The sequence below is a fragment of the Lithobates pipiens genome, unplaced genomic scaffold (genome assembly GCF_037356315.1).
Source record: "Lithobates pipiens isolate NorthernLeopardFrog02 unplaced genomic scaffold, aLitPip1_a1.2 Scaffold_3, whole genome shotgun sequence".
Classification (NCBI taxonomy): Eukaryota; Metazoa; Chordata; class Amphibia; order Anura; family Ranidae; genus Lithobates; species Lithobates pipiens.
In genome coordinates, this window is record NW_027507790.1 from 108414411 (window position 1) to 108436378 (window position 21968).

At 46.5% G+C, this 21968-nt stretch overlaps 1 protein-coding gene across 1 annotated transcript in view; it reads right to left on the reverse strand.

The window, feature by feature from the left end:
* PHAX (phosphorylated adaptor for RNA export) overlaps positions 1-12935 on the reverse strand; it is a 37419-nt gene extending 24484 nt beyond the window's left edge. The window contains exon 1 of the mRNA XM_077462165.1: positions 12740-12935. Within this exon, the coding sequence (XP_077318291.1) occupies positions 12740-12847 (108 nt within the window). The 5' untranslated portion in view covers positions 12848-12935. The remainder of the gene's footprint in view (positions 1-12739) is intronic.
* Between the last annotated feature and the right edge of the window lie 9033 nt (positions 12936-21968).

The window sequence follows — 21968 nt, forward strand, 5'->3', positions numbered from 1 at the left end:
GTTCGTTCTAAACCTCTCCACTAACATTCTCTTACAAATGGACACATATCCTAGGCCAGGGGGTACACAACCTTATAAAAAAGGTGGAGATCTACCTGAACATGGGAGAAATCAAAGATTACTGGGCACAGTGTCTCCTCCTCACAACTAATTTAAACATCAATTTGCTGTACTACCGTGCTGCAATCGTGTGCATTTCACTGCAATCATGTGTTTAAATCGGGTGGTAAGGTTGGGGCGTATCTGGATGTAAGAGAAGCCAGACGTACCAGTGAGGAGCTCCGGCTGTCCTTTTTGCAATCCTTTGTAATCAATCCTATTACCGGGGAAAAACCCCGGTCAGAAGAATTTAGCTCCTCATCTGCTCCAGCCTGTGCAGTCATTGTTGAGATTCCTACACAGCCGGCCGTCGGAGGAGCACCGCGTTGGCCGCAAATCGGGAGCATGGACACTGCCGCAGAGAGGAGGCCTCCCACACCCCCCCACCTGTAATTCAAGTGAGGACGCCGGTCTGTGGGGCTGCCGCTGTCCGGCACGGCCACAGCCTAGTGTGGCCTAGTGCAGCCTGCGGCCCACTGCATTTTCCTGCAGGCCGGTTGGCGAGGGAGCTCCGTGGCCGGCCTCTTTGCAAGGTAAAAAGGGTGCGAATGTTTAAATATCTGACCAATCATAGGCCCCATATCTTATTTCTGCAGGAGACTCATCTCCTGGGGAATAAGATCCTGACGCTGCGCAGACCCTGGGTAAGGCAATCATTTCACTCAACGTATTCTAGTTATGCGAGGGGAGTGGCCATTTTATTGAATAAATCCCTTGCATACAAGATTATACACCTCCACACTGACCAGGGGGGCCGATTCATAATCCTACTTTTAGAGATCAGAGGGGTGGTCTATGCTTTAGTGAATGTATATGTGCCTCCCACCTTTAATCAACAGATTCTCTATAAGCTGTCTGAACTTTTGGCTCCATTACAATTCTCGAGATTATACATAGCTGACGACTAATTCTATTTTGGATCCGTCCCTGGATTCATCCAACACAAATAGGGTGTACTCATCAGATATGCTTTAATGGGCGTAAACATATAATCACACTGAGATCTGGAGATGGAAGCATCAAACAGCTAGGGCTTATTCCTTTCACTCCTCCACTCAAATCAGGCTCCAGGATAGACCTGGTCTTTGGCAACACCGGTGCCCTAGCAGTGGTGAGGGGGGCCTCATACTTACCTGCGGGCCTCTCTGATCATACAACCATGGAGCTCACCTTGGGGTTGTCGGACACAAGGGCAAGACTGTTGGCGTTTAGCACCCACATGGTTGCAGGACTCGGGGGTGGGAGAGGAGCTCTCTCCTAAATTACAACAATACTGGGAGATTAATGGAGCACTCCACCTCAACACAGAGGGATGCCTTTAAGGCCAATACCAGAGGCGAATACATCTCGGCTATTAAAAACGGTCTGCTCCGAGATGCCCTGCCAGGTACAGATGCTTGAGGAGGGAGAGGCCAGGGCGGCTGAGGCTTTTTCTGGCTCACTGACTCTGGGTCACTACAGCCAGCTAGCTGAGGCAAGAAGAGCATTGCATCTACATCTTGCTGCGGCCACACATTTAGACTTAAAAACTCTGGCGGGGAGGATCTTTGAGTCCGGAGACAAAAATGGCTTCAAATTCAAAGATGCAGAAGGTGGTATCAGAAATTAGTGGGTTGGATGGGCAACTGATATCTACTCCCGAACTGATTCTAGATGAATTCAGATCCTTCTATGAAAACCTATATAGCGCAGTACCTGGCTGGCCTGAGGATAGGCGTAGGGAGTTTTTGCATTCCCTACAGCTACCCAATCTTTCGCAGGAGGATATTGAATTTCTGGACAAAGATTTTACCATGGAGGAAATAGAAGAAGCGATTTGTTAATTTCCTACTGGAAAAACACCAGGACCTGATGGCCTACATGGTGAGTGGTACAGAATGTACGCGTCCTTAATTGCACCAAAATTGTTAAAAGTCTTCTCTGACAATAAAAAACAGACGACATTACCCCCTTCCATGTATCAAGCACACATAGTTCTTATCCCTAAGCCCGGCAAGGATGTATCCCTCTGCACTTCTTACAGACCGATCGCTCTGCTAAATTATGACCTCAAGATCTTGACAAAAATACTAGCGACCAGACTGCGGACGGTTCTACCATCCCTGATTAATATAGGCCAGACTGGTTTCATGCCAGGGAAATCCAGATATAAACCTACGTAGAGTGTTTACCCATCTTCAACTACCTCCCACTGAGTCCTCCACGAAGGTATTGGTTACATTAGACATCGAAAAGGCGTTCGATTCGGTAGCTTGGCCTTTTATATCCTCAGTCCTGGAGGTCATGGGTTTTGGAGAAGAATTTCGCAAATTGATCACTATTTTATTTAAGGAACCAACGGCGCAGATTAAGCTTGGTGGTGCTGTCAGCACCCTTTGCCATTAATAGAGGAACGAGGCAAGGTTGTACACTGTCACCGGCTCTTTTTGCCTTGGTGATGGAGCCACTTGCCTCAGACAGGCAGACGGGGTTGGCGGGATACAGGTGGGATCCATACATGAGAAAGTCACTTTATATGCAGACGATCTTATCCTTTTCTTGAGTGACCCTGCCCAGTCCCTTAGAAAGACGTTGACCATTCTATCCAATTTTAATAGCTGTTCGGGACTCAAGGTAAACTGGGATAAGTCCCAAATTATGCCAATAGATAGAGCGAAAAAAAAAAAAAAAAAAAAAAAAGTAGCAGATCCCAACCTGCCACTACTGTGGACAGACAAAATTAAATATTTGGGTATTCACATCTCCACTTCTACCTCTGAGTATCATGCCTTCAACTTGGAACCTCTGGTGTATAGGATGAGGACCAGACTGAAGGCATGGGCACATCTCCCTTAGGGATGCACCGAATGGGTTTTTTGGTGCCGAAACCGATACCGAAAATGAAAAATACACTAGGCCGAAAACCGAAACCGATACCGAAAATGACTGTTTTAAAAAAAAAAAAATTTATACAGGAGATGGTCAGAGACTGGGGACGTGGTGCAGGAGATGGTCAGAGACTGGGGACGTGGTGCAGGAGATGGTCAGAGACTGGGGACGTGGTGCAGGAGATGGTCAGAGACTGGGGACGTGGTGCAGGAGATGGTCAGAGACTGGGGACGTGGTGCAGGAGATGGTCAGAGACTGGGGACGTGGTGCAGGAGATGGTCAGAGACTGGGGACGTGGTGCAGGAGATGGTCAGAGACTGGGGACGTGGTACAGGAGATGGTCAGAGACTGGGGACGTGGTACAGGAGATGGTCAGAGACTGGGGACGTGGTACAGGAGATGGTCAGAGACTGGGGACGTGGTACAGGAGATGGTCAGAGACTGGGGACGTGGTACAGGAGATGGTCAGAGACTGGGGACGTGGTACAGGAGATGGTCAGAGACTGGGGACGTGGTACAGGAGATGGTCAGAGACTGGGGACGTGGTACAGGAGATGGTCAGAGACTGGGGACGTGGTACAGGAGATGGTCAGAGACTGGGGACGTGGTACAGGAGATGGTCAGAGACTGGGGACGTGGTACAGGAGATGGTCAGAGACTGGGGACGTGGTACAGGAGATGGTCAGAGACTGGGGACGTGGTACAGGAGATGGTCAGAGACTGGGGACGTGGTACAGGAGATGGTCAGAGACTGGGGACGTGGTACAGGAGATGGTCAGAGACTGGGGACGTGGTACAGGAGATGGTCAGAGACTGGGGACGTGGTACAGGAGATGGTCAGAGACTGGGGACGTGGTACAGGAGATGGTCAGAGACTGGGGACGTGGTACAGGAGATGGTCAGAGACTGGGGACGTGGTACAGGAGATGGTCAGAGACTGGGGACGTGGTACAGGAGATGGTCAGAGACTGGGGACGTGGTACAGGAGATGGTCAGAGACTGGGGACGTGGTACAGGAGATGGTCAGAGACTGGGGACGTGGTACAGGAGATGGTCAGAGACTGGGGACGTGGTACAGGAGATGGTCAGAGACTGGGGACGTGGTACAGGAGATGGTCAGAGACTGGGGACGTGGTACAGGAGATGGTCAGAGACTGGGGACGTGGTACAGGAGATGGTCAGAGACTGGGGACGTGGTACAGGAGATGGTCAGAGACTGGGGACGTGGTACAGGAGATGGTCAGAGACTGGGGACGTGGTACAGGAGATGGTCAGAGACTGGGGACGTGGTACAGGAGATGGTCAGAGACTGGGGACGTGGTACAGGAGAGGGTCAGAGACTGCGGACGTGGTACAGGAGAGGGTCAGAGACTGCGGACGTGGTACAGGAGAGGGTCAGAGACTGCGGACGTGGTACAGGAGAGGGTCAGAGACTGCGGACGTGGTACAGGAGAGGGTCAGAGACTGCGGACGTGGTACAGGAGAGGGTCAGAGACTGCGGACGTGGTACAGGAGAGGGTCAGAGACTGCGGACGTGGTACAGGAGAGGGTCAGAGACTGCGGACGTGGTACAGGAGAGGGTCAGAGACTGCGGACGTGGTACAGGAGAGGGTCAGAGACTGCGGACGTGGTACAGGAGATGGTCAGAGACTGCGGACGTGGTACAGGAGATGATCAGAGACTGCGGACGTGGTACAGGAGATGATCAGAGACTGCGGACGTGGTACAGGAGATGGTCAGAGACTGCGGACGTGGTACAGGAGAGGGTCAGAAATTGCACACATGATACATGACACATGATACAATTGATACAATGCAGCCAGTGTGTGTCTCCCCTCATAGCAGCCAGTGTGTGTGTGTCTCCCCTCATAGCAGCCAGTGTGTGTGTGTCTCCCCTCATAGCAGCCAGTGTGTGTGTGTCTCCCCTCATAGCAGCCAGTGTGTGTGTGTGTCCCCTCATAGCAGCCAGTGTGTGTGTGTGTGTGTCCCCTCATAGCAGCCAGTGTGTGTGTGTGTGTGTCCCCTCATAGCAGCCAGTGTGTGTGTGTGTGTGTCCCCTCATAGCAGCCAGTGTGTGTGTGTCCCCTCATAGCAGCCAGTGTGTGTGTGTCCCCTCATAGCAGCCAGTGTGTGTGTGTCCCCTCATAGCAGCCAGTGTGTGTGTGTCCCCTCATAGCAGCCAGTGTGTGTGTGTCCCCTCATAGCAGCCAGTGTGTGTGTGTCCCCTCATAGCAGCCAGTGTGTGTGTGTCCCCTCATAGCAGCCAGTGTGTGTGTGTGTGTGTGTGTGTGTGTGTGTGTGTGTGTGTGTGTGTGTCCCCTCATAGCAGCCAGTGTGTGTGTGTCCCCTCATAGCAGCCAGTGTGTGCGTGTTCCCTCATAGCAGCCAGTGTGTGCGTGTTCCCTCATAGCAGCCAGTGTGTGCGTGTTCCCTCATAGCAGCCAGTGTGTGTGTGTTCCCTCATAGCAGCCAGTGTGTGTGTGTTCCCTCATAGCAGCCAACCTGTGAAGAGAAAACAGAAGAGAGAAGAGGAGAGTCGCCTCCGTCGCCTGTTTGATCACAGCAGGGGAACATCACAGCTTTCAGTTCAATAGCTGTGTGTTCCCGGCCGCGCGCCGTAACGTACAGCCCCTCCCCCTTGTCAGGGCACTTTGATAGACAGATCATCCGTCCAATCCTACGGGTGATCTGTCTATCAAAGTGCCCTGACAAGGGGGAGGGGCTGTACATGATGGCGCGCGGCCGGGAACACACAGCTATTGAACTGAAAGCTGTGATGTTCCCACGCTGTGATCAAACAGGCGGCGGAGACGGCTCGCCTGCACTATAGCGTGATATAGCTCTTCATGATGGGCGCACCAGGGGCGGGGGGCGCCCCCTACCCTGGCCCCGCCCCATTTTCGGCTCCATTATCGGCCGTTTTTCTCTTTCGGCAAATTGCCGAAAAGGGCATTTTCGGCCGATATGTTTCGGCGGCCGAAATTTCGGTGCATCCCTAATCTCCCTCTCTCCTTGATAGGGAGGATCAATTTATTTAAGATGAAGCTTCTGCCTGCCTTCTCCTATGTTCTCAGACATGCACCAGTCTGGATCCCAAAAAGTTTTTCCGCATGATAAATTCCATCCTAGTGTCTTTTCTCTGGGGATCCGGTCAACCGAGATTTAAGCTGACGGTGCTGCAGAGGCCTTGGGGAGAGGGAGGTTTGGCTTGCCCGGACCTCCACTCCTATTTCTTGGTGGCTGTTATTCCACGACTGCTTGGTCTCAGACGAGTCCAACACGGCGGTGGTCCTGGAAGCAGCAGGTTTGGGGTCATATGAGGCGTTATGGAACCTACTTTATCGAGGCCCTAGAGCTCCTTTCCCTCAGCAATGAGAGCAGTCATAAGGGCATGGTCAGTGGCCAGTTCAATACACTCCATACCCTCGGGACACATTTCCCCGTATAATCCTCTTTGGTTTAACCCAAATTTATCAGAATTCAGAACCATTCCCGACCCTGGTGTGTGGGCGGGTAGGGGCATCAAATATATCAGATCTGTTTTGAGGGCAAAATACAGACTTTCAACAAGTTGAAACAATATAATTTACCTAACTTGCAACTTAGTCACGCTTTTAAGATGCAGTTTAAAAATGCTCCCGTAGCCTTTTATACCATGAGTTTGGAGACTTTGCTCAGAGATGAAAATCTATCTAAGCCCTTATCCAACATATATAAAGCATTACTCCCTAACATCCATACAGGACTAGAAAACCTTAAGGCAAAAGTGGGAAGTAGATTTCCCTACACTGGACACAGAAGACTGGGAAGAAATGTGGGAGTACCCATTTTCACAGCTAGTATTGGCTAGAGATAAAGTAATAGTGCAATTTAAACTAGTACATAAGGTGTACTGCACACCTGTACGTCTACACAGAATCTTTCCATCTGTTTCAGCCTCTTGCTGGAGATGCAACTCACATTCGGCGGATTTCACCCATATGTTCTGGAGCTGTCCTCAGATTAAAATTTTCTGGGTGGAGGTGACCAAATTTATTCTGACAGTAACCACCATTCCTGTGCCATTGTCTGTAGAGGTATGTCTGCTGGGACTAGTCAAACCACTGGCCCCATGCCGGGCAATTAGAATACTGCTAGGACTATTACTATACTATACCAGTAAATCTATAGTACTAAGATGGAAGGCCTCGGCTGCACCCTCAAATTTCTGGAAGAGATTAGAGCATACGGCTCTACCACTGTATAAAGCTACTTACCTGTCACGTGGCTGTGGCAATAAATTTCACACACACAAAAAAAAAAAAAAAAATTTGTGCTAACTTTAACTTTTGTAGCAATTGCCATTTTATTCCCTAGGGTCTCGGAGAGAGAAAAATTATATATATATATATATATATATATTTATTTATTTGGGGGTTCCAAGTAATTTTCTAGCAAAAAAAAAATATTGATTTTAACTTAAGGCGGGAGTCCGCCGGGAGTTCGACTTTTTTTTTTTTTTTTTTTTAAAGCCAGCAGCTACAAATACTGCAGCTGCTGACTTTTAAAATGACACCCGCCCAGCGCGCCCGCGATGTCGGCACCCGAAGCCGATCTCTCAATCGTCTCTCGGGTGCTGCCGCCGCCATCTTGGGTATGGGAATCAGGAAGTGGAGCCTTTCGGCTTCATTTCCCGGTTCCCTAGTGCGCATGCGCGAGTCGCGCTGCGCAATAAGGATGGTCCCCGCTGTCTCTGGGATCCCTGTGTTTCCCAGCAGACAGCGGCGTACCTTCTGCAGAATCTACGCCGGAAGTGGGTGCAGATACCTGTACTGTACAGGTATCTGCACCCCCCTGAAAGGTGCCAATTGTGGCGCCGGAGGGGGGGGGGGGGGGGGGATTCCAATGAGCGGAAGGTCCTCCACTTTAGGGTGGACCTCCGCTTTAAGAAAGAAGTGTCAGAAAAAGATTTAGACTTGGTGGTTGAAAGCTTGGCAGACTGCCCAGATTATTTGTTTAAGCAAGAAGTTCTATCCCTTTGATCTAATAAATTAGTTACAATGTTTCAAGTTCTACATTTGGCAGATTGCCCAGGATGCTTTCTTTTGACAGCTGAGTGAGCAGATAATCTCCCCACTTGTTTATATGAAAGAATCGCCTACTCTTAGTGGGAGATCACGGAGGGGGCTGGGGAGGGGGGGGGGGATGAATCGAGATCGCAGCTCTAAATTTATATAAAATTATATATTTTTATTATACACATACATACGTTATATGTGTGCGTTGCAAGTGTGTGTGCATTTATATGTGTGCATGTGTGTTATACGTGCGTACATATGACGGGCACAGGTAGGCTGCCTTGATATCCTGTACCACATCCGCAGTCTGACCATGTCCCCAGTCTCTGACCATCTCCAGTATAAAAAATTTTTTGAAAACAGTAAATTTCGGTATCGGTTTCCAGAATCAAGGAAGATTTATTTTCGGTATCGGTTTTGGCACCAAAAAACCCATTCGGTGCATCCCTATTTAAAATCCAGCCCAGAGACTTCAGCAATAGTTGAGCTTCTGATGGAGCTGTAAACAGTAGGTCATCTAGGTATGGTACAACGGTCATCTTTCTCAACTTTAGAGGGGCCAAAGTTTCCTCTAATACTTTGGTGAATATCCTTGGTGACAAGGATAGCCCAAAAGGAAGAGCTCTGTTCTGGAAGTGGTATTTCATTCCCTCCATTTCCACCACAAACCTTTGGTATCTCTGGGACTCTTCTCAGATGGGAATGTGGAGATATGCATCCCTGTGATCCATGGTCGCCATGAGTTTCTGGTTGCAGGATGTTTTTGACTGAGAATGTGTATTCCATGCGAAAATGTTTTTATTGTATTGCTTGGTTCAAGGGCTTTAGATTTAGTATCAATCGAAACTTCCCGGAAGGTTTTGATCACAAACACATGAGTGTAAGGACCTTCTGGTCCACCATCTCCCCCAGCAACAGGGGAAGAGGCTTGGCTTTTTCTGGATCCCTGGGAAGTTTCATTAATAGAAACCTCTCTGGAGAATGACAATTGAATTCTAGGGAGTAGCCGTCCTATCATCCCTCACAAATCCAAAAATCTTCGCATAAACTGCATCTGACTGTTTAACCAGTCTGTCAATGCAAATTTGGCATAGGAGTTCTGTGTATTCCGCTTTCTGGGAGTGGGCTTTGGCTCTTTAGGTGGTTTCACCTGACAAAAGATAACACAGGGGGACCCATGGTGGTAAGGAAAACAAACAAACAACCACACACTCCACCATAACATTACTGAAGTGCACACCCAGTGACACTAGCAACCCCCTGGTATGCCCCAGCTGGCTAGTGAACCACACCGTCTAGCTGCTGTCCCTTTTCAATGGATACAAATGTCACCCACTGGTGCCTACCTGCATCCTGCTGGTACTTTCACCTCCCGGAGATGGTACCTCATCCTCCTCCTGCATCCTGGAACAAACTGGTGTCAGATACTGTCGCCTGCATCCACGTGTGATAGCACTATCCTCCCTGTGCCTTTAAGTGGTCAAACCAGGTCCCCGGGACATGATGACATTATCCTGCCCTGGAAAGGACATGCCGTGTCTTCCGGGTCAAGCTAGCCTCTGGTGTGGGTACACAGCCCCCCGCCCGGAGTTTGCCAAGGGGATGCCGCATCTCTCATCGCCTGGGCTCAGAGGAGAATGGATACAGGACACCTCCCGCTGCTGTACAAAGGAGGGTTGCCTGTGGCCTGTAACTCAACCTCCTCCACCAAGAATCCTGGTAAGGGCACTCATCCCCTCAGTCTATAGGCCCCCACAAAATACTCTCTGCTCCAGCTTAAGACCCCTGCCTAGCTCAGCACTTGAGAGATGAAGCCCCCCAGGTCCTCTGGCAACAGTTCTCCGGACAGAGGAAAAACGAAGACTGACCAGGAACATGGGGATGCGTTTTCTGTGTGTGAGGAGCTGCTCCATCTCTCAAGGGCTGACCTGGGCAAAACGCTAGTAAAAGCAAAAACAGTCATTTAAATGTATGCACAAATTGTCACAGGACTGTCAGAACTGTTTGGCCCATGCAACACCTGGACTCTGAATTATGACATCCCAGGAGCACCAGCGTGTACTCCAGGGGTTCCAAGGGCAGCATATCTAGATGCTGCAGAACACTCCATAAAAAAGGATTGGCCAGCAAGTTTATATAAAAACGCAGAGAGGACAGGTGAGAAGCTCAGTGGAATATCAATTCTGCCAATGCCACATAGATTACTTCAATCCAGACTAAAATGTCTAGCCTGTCCTGTGGGTTCTCACTCAAAAGCTGGCAGGATCTACTGCCCCGCAAACACAAAGATGTAAAATTATCAGGAGAGGGCTCCATAATTATATTATGGTAAAAAAAATAAAAAAATAAAATGAACAAAAGTGTAAACAAAGTCACTCTGCACCATGCAGTATAGATCTTTTCAAAAACACCAGTGAACCATGTTCCATCACCATCTGTCACGCATGCTCACCTTATCCTTTGACCATACAACATACAGGTCAAAAGCACTTTAGCAATGTCTATATCCAACTGTTTAGGAAGTCAGGTCCCCAGTGGCTTCAAAGGTCTGAGATGCATGTGACATCACTTTCGGTACAACGGAAGATGCCATATTGCCATCACACTTATGCAAGTGTATTTTAGCGAGATTCCCCCCCCCACCCAATAAAATATTCAACTATAAGAAGCCACCCCTTTTTCCTAATTCTACAAGTAACCCTCTACTAACCAGAGCACTGGTGGGCACTACTTATGAGCAGCCACTGAAAGGCAGCACTGACTGGGATCACTGATGGGCATTGATTGGGCTACATTGATAATCAGTGCCCTGATTACCTTTACAGTCTCTGCTGCGAGGACATGCCGCCTCACAGCACTTCCGTGTTTACATGTAAATTTACTCTTTATCCAGATCAGGGTCGCGCTGTGCTGCACGCCCCTGTGGATGCATAAGAGATGACACAGGGGCACCATCATGTGATGTTTCCAAGAACGAGAAGGGATTGAATGTTTTATAGAAGCAAAAAAGTACACCCCTCATTTTGGTAAATATTTTATTATATCTTCATGTGACAACACTGAAGAAATTACACTTTGCTACAATGTAAAGTAGTGAGTGTACAAGCTTTTATAAAAGTTTTCTGTCCCCTCAAAATAACTCAACATAAAGCCATTAATGTCTAAAACGCTGGCAACAAAAGTGAGTACACCCCTAAGTGAAAATGTTCAAAATGGGACCAATTAGCCATTTTACCTTCCCAGTGTCATGTGACTCGTTCGTATTACAAGGTCTCAGGTGTGAATGGGGAGCAGTAGAGTTGCACGATTCTGGCCAAAATGAGAATCATGATTTTTTTTTGCTTAGAATAAAAAGATTGCGATTCTCACAACGTAAAAGCTTTTACATTATACAAAACTTTACTGGTTAGTTTTATTTATTTTTTAATTCATTAAAGTAATCTTTAAAAAAAAAAAATGCATTTGAAAGAACCGCTGTGCAAATACAGTGTGACATAAAATATTGCAACCACCATTTTATTCTCTAGGGTGTCTACACACACACACACACACACATATATATATTATATATATATATATATATATATATTTTTTTTTTTTTTTTGCTAGAAAATTACTTGGAACCCCCAAACATATATATTTTTGTTTAGCAGAGGCCCTAGGGAATAAAATGGCGTTTATTGCAATATTTTATGCCACACTGTATTTGCCCAGTGGTCTTTCAGGGACACAAAATCCATGATCCCCCTCCCCAATCTCCGCCGCTTACTAGAGCCGCAACGGCAGAGGGCACCGGAGCGCCGCAGAGACCACCTTTGTCTTGAAGTGGACACCAGAGTTATGGCAGCTTTCCTCTTCAAAGTACCGATGTATAAAGATTGTGGGTGGTCTGGAAGTGGTTAAAGAGGAAGTAAACCCTGATGAGTTTACTTCCTCTGATTCCCTGCAAAGGTAAAGCATAATGGACTACTATGCATCGCATAGTAGTCCATTATGTGTCACTTACCTGACACAGGAGCCAGCGAAGTCACCGCTGTCCCCTGTAGTCCGGAGCATCCACCTTCTTGGTGGGTCTCGCTGCTCCGCCGCTGTCATTCGGCGAAGCCGCGATGACGTCACTCCCGCGCATGCGCACGGGAGCCGCCACTCGTGGCATATCGCCATTGACAGCAGCACGCTCGGGGGGGGGGGGGGGGGGGGGAGATAAGAAAATATTAACAACTTCATCATTGCACATCAGTGCAGCTTCGCTAATGCCCACCATTGCAGCCTCACCAGTGCCAAGGACAAGCCGGGTCCCCCGGACATATGCAAGACGACAAGCCGGGTCTAAGGTGACCACCTGTCCGGGATTCACCTGGACAGTCTGGGTTTTGAATCATGTATCCATGTTCCATTCTGCCTGTAATCCAGACACAATATTTAGACAGGAATGTGGCTCAGGACAGGGACTGAAAGGAGGGTGAGGGGGCACTTTGCACCGCATTACTATTCTCTTTGGAGCCCCCAAAACGTGTCCCAGGTCTGTTACAATCCTATAGTATATGCTAAAAGAAAAAAAAAATTGCTGTACGTCGCTAAACTGTTTGGCTTGAAGAAAAAGTGTCAATCCTAGCCAGGTCCCCTCCCCGCACATACAGAAGAGCCCACACTGCGCACTACACCAGGCCCTATGGCGGGAACAGAGCTCAGTCCGCCCATACACTGTCAGCTACCTGCTGCGAAGCTCTGTCCCCCGACTCCTTCATGTCTGTATCGGAGCCGCTCAGCTCTCCATCCTCCAACTCTTCATCCATCATTCCCCGGTTGGCCTCCAGCGCCATGACACTGAAAGGAAAGCGGAATCACGTCAATGCGGAGAAAAGCACGCACACTACACATTACTTCCGGGCGAGAACCGGGAGAGCGCCGACCACGCCTCACTGCTGCGGCACCATTACAGGTAATACGGTACAGCAAGCACTGCATAGGACGGCTTCATAATCCTACCGTATTTTCTGTACTCCGAATGAAAAGTCACATCATGCATGCATTGTGATATGAGAATACACCTGCGCTGTTCATTTTGAAAAAAAAAAATAAAAAATAAAAAAAATTATTTTTTATATATATATATATATATATATATATATAGCAAATGTGTATTTAAAGAATAACTAAATGTATTATAAAGCTCCTCAGAAATACATATGATTAGCATAATGTTAAAAGTTTATAAACTTCCTTGTATAGCTCTGTTTGTAACCATAAACAAACAAAAAAAAAAACAAGAAGAAATCCTGTTCCCTTATAGCATATTAACCACTTGCCTACTGGGCACACTTTGAATGACAATTACTCAGTCATGTAACACTGTACCCAAATTATTTTTTGTCCTTTTTTTCCCCACAAATAGAGCTTTCATTTGGTGGTATTTGATCACCTCTGCGGTTTTTTATTTTTTGTGCTATAAATGAAAAAAGACCGAAAATATTGAAAAAAAAACAAAATTTTCTTTGTTTCTGTGATAAAAGTTTGCAAATTATTAATTTTTCTTCATAAATTTTGGCCACAATTTATATTGCTACATATCTTTGGTAAAAATAACCCAAATTAGTGGATATTATTTGGTATTTGTGAAAGTTAGAGAGTCTACAAGCTGTGGTGCAAATCATACAAAATTGATCACATCTGATGTACTGGTGGCCGATCTCCTTTCTTGTGACCCGAACAAGCCAGGAAAGTACAAATACACCCCAAATGACCTCTTTTTGGAATGTAGACATTCCAAGGTATTTAGTAAGAGGCATAGTGAGCTTTTTGATGTTGTCATTTTTTTCCCACAATTCTTTGCAAAATGAAGATTTTTTTCCCCCACAAAATTGTCGTTGTAATAGGTTATTTCTCTCACATGGCATGTGTATACCACAAATGATGCCCCAAAATAAATTCTGCTACTCCTCCTGAATATTACGATACCACATGTGTGGGACTTTTTCACAGCCTGTCCACTTAGAGAGGCCCAACATGCAGGGAGCGCCATCACGTGTTCTAGGAGCATAAATTACACATCTAAATTGTTGACTACCTATTACACTTTTGAAGGCCCTGGAGCACCAGGACAATAACACGTGACACTGATACATGGCACTGATGATACATGACACCGATGTGGCACTGATGACAGATGCCACTAATACGGGCACTGATGACACGTGACACTGATGACAGATGGCACTAATATGTGGCACTGATGACAAATGGCACTTATACTGGCACTGATGACACGTGGCACTAATACGTGGCACTGATGACAGATGGCACTAATACGTGGCATTGATGACACGTGACACTGATCACACTGACACTGATAACAGATGGCACGTGACACTGATGACAGATGGCACTGATACATGGCACTGATGACAGATGGCACTAATGTTTGGCACTGATGACACGTGACACTGATGTGGCACTGATGACACGTGGCACTGATGTGGCACTGATGACACGTGGCACTGATGTGGCACTGATGACAGATGGCACGTATACGTGGCACTGGGGACAAATGACACTGGGGACAGATGGAACTGGGGACAGATGGCACTAACAGGTGGCACTGAGGACAGGTGGCAGTGGGGGCAGGTGGCAGTGGAGACAGATGGCAGTTTATTTAAATTTTTTTTTTTGTAACTTACGGCCGCTGCAGCCATTCATCTCTCCCTCCTCAAACGCTGTCTCTGTGAGAGGAGGGATAGCGGTGCTGAGAGATGATCTCATATGTTTACATATGAGATCATCTCTCATTGGACACGCCGATCGCGCTGTAAATGCCCGCTGTGATTGGCCATTTACAGCGATCTGTGATTGGCTGTGTCCAAGGGACACGGCCAGCACAGAACTTCCCTGATGCGCGCTCTCAGGAGTACGCATTGCGGAAGTAAACAGGAAGGCGTCCAGGGACGCCCTCCCGGCAGGTAGCGTCTGCGCTGTAGCCGTCTTTCGGCTATAGAACGGGCGCAAAGTGGTTAAACAGTACAGTATTGTGTTGTGTAATCTGCCCCTCTCTAAACGGTAAAAAACCTCCCTGATCATGCCATTTCCTGTGTCCCCCACTGTGAGCTGTACACAACAATCATGGCTGCTGAGCCCTGACTATAGTGGTCATCTTACCTGCAGTGGTGGCTGGTGCTCCATATTTTTAGGGGGGGCACAAACCAAACCCCAACCAACAACCCCCCCCCTGAAGTAACTTGCCCATGATGGAGCCTACAGACAGACAGAGGGATAGATTGGATAGGGCAGACAGATAGACAGATATATAGATAGATATGCAGATATATATAGATATGCAGTTAGACAGATAGATATACAGATAGGTAGATTTTATATATGTAGCGCCAGCTCCTGAAGAGCACGCAATATGTGTTTTTTGTCATTTAATATTCCTGGAACCGCAGTTTGGTTTTGGGTTCAATTACACAAAATTTTGGTCTCAGTACCAGTCTAGCTGGATTGCATTGTGTTCTGCTTGACCATAGGTGGTACTGTCATCTATGGCAGGTGCTAGAATGCAGTCCAGTTAGGTGCATTGGGTGCCAGTTCTCTCTCTGAGCCAGCCCAGCGGTAGTGTCACTCTTGCTGTGCATTCTGGGAGGGGGTACAGAGACTTCCCCTTTATTTGAGCACTCTATTGGCTGCTTGAACTGGTGAGAGAAGGACTATCCGATAAGGGTGAGGATCCAGTTGTGAATGGCTATTCTCTGGATTCTCCTAATGTGAGAGACTTTTTCTACTTAACTTAGTTCCAAGAGTACCTGGACTTTTCTACCTAAACCCTCTAATCCTACCTTGAGAGACTGTGTTTTGTTTACTCATCTTTGCAAATAAAAATCCCTTAAGCGGATCTGGTGTCAGTCTCTGCAGTTCTTGGGCCATCTACCTTGGGAAACCCCTAGACATACACACGGTCAAGAAGGTAACGGTAAGCCCAATCAAATCAGCTACTCCTTCGGGAATCAGTGCTACATATATATAGCGATTAGCAGAAAGACAGACAGACAGATATATAGATATACAGATATATAGATAGATAAACAGATATAAAGATATATAGACAGATAGATATACAGATATTTAGATAGATAGATAGAGAGATAGAATAGATAGATACACAGAGAGAGAGAGACAGACAGATAGAGATGAGAGACTACAGACCTGTACAGCATGACTCTAGGACGCAGTGCTGGGAGCCCTCGTGGTATACATATACAGGAGATGTGTACTGAAGGCTCCAGCACATTGTCAGGTGAAGGGCAGGAACAGAGGTTGATTCCAGGGCAGAGGTGAAGCATGGCTCCCTCCACCCTCAGTCTGATCACAGACTGAGAAGAATACATACGGCACAAGGTGTTACATTATAATACAAATAAATATAATACATTACCTTGCTTCTCCATTCACACAGTGCTGAAACCGGAAGTGACACGCCGCCGGGGACAGCACCGTCTAGACATGAAGATACGAAGGAGAATGACCCAATGAGCGTGTAGAGGAACACTCCACAGTGCCACAGGGCATTAAAAAAAACCCTGCAAATGAAGCGTCTTGCCTGCAATCACAGGATTGCATTGGCATATCGCTTCCATAGTGAAATGTGTCCGGCGCCAACCTCGAACACAGTGCACTTAAATGAACTTTTTTTTTCTTAAAGGGCCATTTAAAAAAATAAAAAATTGTGACTGGCTTTTTTGGGGGGGGGGGGGGGTTGCCCATGTGCCCCCTATGGACGGGCCGCCACTGCTTACGTGCCTCTGCCATCTGCTCTTTCCTCTGTCTCCCTCTCTGCCTGTCAGCTCCTGTGTCTGTGTCTCTGCCCATGCCCCCCTCCTGCTGCTATTATTTAAAAAGAAATGATTAGCAATTGTCACTGCCAGCCCCTTTTTATAATGAGGCATAACACACAGGGTAAATGTTTTTCTAAAACAAAGCTTGTAGTCACGTGACTCCTTGCCGGTCTCCTACTCCGATCCAGGGCTACTGCAGGAGGGTCTGAGCGGCCATGTGACCACCCTGGCTGATGTCAGAGGGAGATCTCAGGTCCTCACACAGTAGCCCTGGGTCAGAATAGGAGACCGGCCAGAAGTCATGTGAACGGCCTAAAGATCACTGGAAAACTGTATTTACAAGCTTCATTTTAGAAAAACATTTATAATAGAGGGGCTGCCGGTGAATATAATTTCTGTGGTAACAACCACTTTAATTATTAGATTAATTAGAACTTACTAGATCTAATAATTAATAAGAAAGTCCTCACCTTATTGACTATAATGGCACCAATCTAATCGTGCATTTAAAGTGGTAGCAAACCCTTTTTCCTTATTTTCATCTACAGGTTAGCTTATAATAAAGCTTACCTGTAGGTAAAATGAATATCTCCTATATATGCACCATTTGGGAAATATTCACACTGTATGCAGCCGGTGACGTCACCGGCGTATGCGCTCTGAAACAACGGCATACCTGTGCTGTTTCTTCAGAGCTGTGTGCCGCTGCTGAGACTCCCATGCGCAAGCCCAGTCACTGCCCAGTCAGAATGCCAAAGTCCTTGAACCCATAAGAAAGACCGGGTCCAGATGGAAGCACCTCTGCAGCGGTGACAGCGCACCGCTGGAGGGCTTCATTTTAAGGTAAGTCTTTCATAACATGCTAGTATGCTGTGCATATTAGCACATTATGATATTGCCTTGCAGGTGAAACTTTGTTTTTTCTTAAAGAGATTCCACTTTAATTGTAGCAAAAATGCAAATGTGTCCTAAGGAATCAATTTCCCCAATCCTTGAATGGTTCACGGAGAAATAATAGCAAACAATAGGCAGCCGCAGCCTGGATGTTACTTATAGCATCTCGGTTGCCGCTCTGCCATTCTATGCCATATGTTTGCATGACTCCCAACAGCCCCTGATTTTGAGGTATTGTCCCTGATTTTGAGGGAATGTCCCTGATTTGGGACAAAGTCCCTCTGTCCCTCTTTCTCCACATTTTCCCCTCATTTTGGCCTGATCTATATAGTTGTCTATAAAACGCACTTTTTATCTTTCCCAGTGCTGAACTTTTTATTCAATTTCTAAATTGCTGCATTTGTAAATTTCAAAAGTCAGTATAAAGGAATAGTAGTGGTAAAAAAAAACACTTTTTAAAAAAAAATTCTGCTTTAAGGGGGCGTGGCAGGGGGTGTGTCCTATGCCTACATACTTTAGCTAATAGGTGTCCCTGATTCTCACCTCAAAAAGTTGGGAGATATGCGTTTGGGTAAATTTCTCTGCTGAGTTCATTGTAACAGCCTGTAACCAAAATACAGAGCAGGACCTGGCTGTCAAATGAATGCTTATATTGGGAGAGTAGGTGCTGCACCACCTTTCCCAGGGCTGCTGCCTCTTGTTTCTCTGCCTTGACTCTTCTGAACTGTAGATACCTAAAGGTGCTTACAATCTAATGCAGTGCTTTACAAAGTCCTTTAAGACCCCTTTCACACTGGGGCCGTCCGTGCATTAGCAGTAAAGCGGCGCTCATATTAGCAGCACTTTACTGCTGTTTAAGAAGTGCTTTTCAGTCCGCTAGAAGAAGGGGTTAAAAGCTCCTGTGTTTCGGCGCTTCCAACACACTTTTCAGGGGCTTCCGAGGCACTGCCCATTCTTTGCATTGGGCAGGAGCGCAAACCGCCCCAAAGATGCTGCAAGCGCACAGCCCGGTTGTGAAAGCTCCCATTGCAATGAATGGGAGGCAGTTTTCAGGCGCTTTACAGGCACTATTTCTAGCGCTAAAATGCCTGAAAACTGCCTCAGTGTGAAAGGGGTCTAAAAGCTCGTTCACACTTGTGGCAGGCCATTCAGCCCCCCCTCTGAAAAGTGATGAAGGATTGCTTTGCAGAGAGTGATTGACAGATGGCTGGGAGGCCATATGTCACTTCTGGACCACCTGTTTTAACTTTTTATTGGTTGAACTGGATGGACTTGTGTCTTTTTTTCAACCAGACGAATTATGTAACCCTGAAAGCCCACACCACCGTGCCACAACTATGTGCATAACATGGTTGAAGGGAGGTTGCTGCAAGGCCCCATTCACTTGGAATATTGCTGTTAAATATGACATATGGTATCATTTTGTTTTGTGGCATATGTACAAACCCCTTCCCCATGTTGAAGCTGAAGGTACCCTTAAAGTGGTTGTAAACCCTTACAGGCCACTTTTTGCTACAGGTAAGTCTATAATAAGGCTTACCTGTAGCTACCTCGGATATCTCCCAAATCTGCACGGTTTAGGAGATATCCCCCTGTATTAGCATGTGCCAATGTCATTGGCACATGCTCACTGAAGCAATGGTGTTGCGCGGGAGTGACATCATCGCAGCTCTAGCCAATCACAGCGCTGAGGCCGCCATACCCCGATGTAACCCCAAGAGCAGAGCGGTGTACGGGGACCACCACAGGGGCTTCGATCTAAGGTGAGTATTTCATAATGAGCTAGTATGCCATGCATGCTAGCTCATTATGCCTGTGTCTTTCATATTATTATTTTTTGTGCGTTTACAACCACTTTAAGGTTTTTCAACCAATGCTCTAGTTAAATAATGCCTACTACATCCTATTTTTAATGCAATCCTTAATCCAAGTTACATAGTTAATCTGGTTACAAAAAGACACAAGTCCATCCAGTTCAACCAAGACACACATAAATAGAATGTGGAGGTCTGCTATTGAAACTTTTTTTAAAACTTTAATGCTGAGAATGCATTAAGTTAAAAACCCCCTGGACATCATGGTCCATGTTCCGGTACTCCTCTGAGTTTGTCTCCTGGGCTGAGCGTGGCCTGGATGGCGTCGCCCTGGGACCATGATGGAGTGATCCTTGTCCCCTATCTCTATGCCCTCTCTTATATGCCCTTGATCCTTTTTCCTTTCTGTATATTTCCATACATCCCTAGAAATCCATGTAGCTAGTGAACCATGGCTTCGGCTTATCTGTTCCTGAATCGATGTAAGAACCCCACGTAATATTTTTCTATATAATTTCGTCTGTTGCTCTGCACGGGGGTCAGCCTTGCTCCCCCTGGCGGAGCGGATGACGAAGGGTTCTTTAGCTTATATGCTTTATCCGTTTCAGTCTATATGGATGTATGTGTGTATGTATGTGTGTATATGTGTATATATATATATATATATATATATATATATATATATATATATATATATATATATATATATATATGTATGTGTGTGTGTATGTGTATATATATGTGCATGCATGTTTTTTCCTTTTCTTTGCCCCCTTTTCCCCCAAACAAGGATTGTTATCATTAAAGGTTTCTTGATAGGCTTTCTATGCATGCTCTCAGTCCTTTTGTTTGTACCATGGACATGTTTTTGTTAAGACACATACGATGCATATTGTTGGTATATCTTGTTATTGTTTGTAATGTTTAACTTCTCTTTCTCAACCTTTCTCCTGAATAAAATTAAGATTGAAGTAAAAACCCCTTTGCCTTTGAACCACTTTAACTGCCCTTTGATGGAAAGCAGGTGAAAAGTTAGAAATAATGCAAAACAAACAAAAAAAGAGCACACATACGCTGCACAATAATGCAGAACAGATTATGTAAACTGCACAAACATGGACTCTTCACAGCAATGTAATTTTGGCTCAACTGGGGTAGCATTTGGCTGCATAACATGGGAGATTTACTAAAACCTGGGCATTCAGAATCTGGTGCAGCTGTGCTATGTAGCCAATCAGCTTCTAACTTCAGCTTGTTCGAATTAGGCTTTGGCAATAAATCTTGGAAACTGATTCGTTTTTATGCATAAATGCTGTAGATTTTGCTCTCCCCGGTTTTAGTAAATAACCCCCATAGTTTCTCTATGACTCTATAACAGCTGGGAGTCTTGCTGAGAATCACGACAGTAAAACAGTCAGAACACAAACAGGTAATTGTGCTTATCCTTAGAAACAGCATACTTCACAGTAAATTCCAGGCTAACTCTGGTAACACAGGTAAACAGCTGGAGGAATTTAAGGCCCAAGTACATAAGGGGGCAACCCACTGGAACTGGGGTACCCTGGTAGCAATTGGGGACTTCTCACAGTAGCTGGGTCTTCTGGAGAAGCTGTGTGCTATTAGGCTTCGCCTGTCTGCCTGCACTCTGGATATGGATCAAATCGCAGTGCATTGAATCATCTCAAATCGCACTGCATCGTACCAAAGAAGGGCATGCACCTTTTTTGGAGCTGCACTAAACCAAATTGCATAGTTGCTTTGTACCATGCAACCCGGTGCAGGCAAATGCACTGTGTTTATGACCTATGTTAGGGATGCCGTTAACTTTGTATTGACACCCATAGCAGATAGTGATGGACGAACTTCCGACGGGACGTTTCGCGAAAGCGAAATGCGAACGGACCCAAACGTTCGCGAAACCGAACGTTCGCCGCGGGCCCCATTGACTTCAATGGGAGGCGAACTTTGCAAACCTTCATGTCGAATTTGCGGCCACGTGGTAATTATTAGGGGGTAAAACGTAGTCCCACCATCTGGACAATGACATAATACATGTATGAGGTGAATTTGGGATCGATAACTACAAGCATTTTTATTTTATTTGGGAAATTGTTCTAACAATTCAGGACTATGGAGCTAATGAAGGCAATGGAGGAGAGGGAAGGTCAGGGACCAGGGTAGGCAAAGAAGAGGGTGCAGGAGATGATCACCAGCAGCGTGACATACCGGAATGACACATGCACCGTGATAGAGGCATCTGACAGCAGCACCGTAATACAGAGCACTGACAGCAGCACCGTGACATACAGCGCTGACAGCAGCACCGTGACATACAGCGCTGACAGCAGCACCGTGACATACAGCGCTGACAGCAGCACCGTGACATACAGCGCTGACAGCAGCACCGTGAC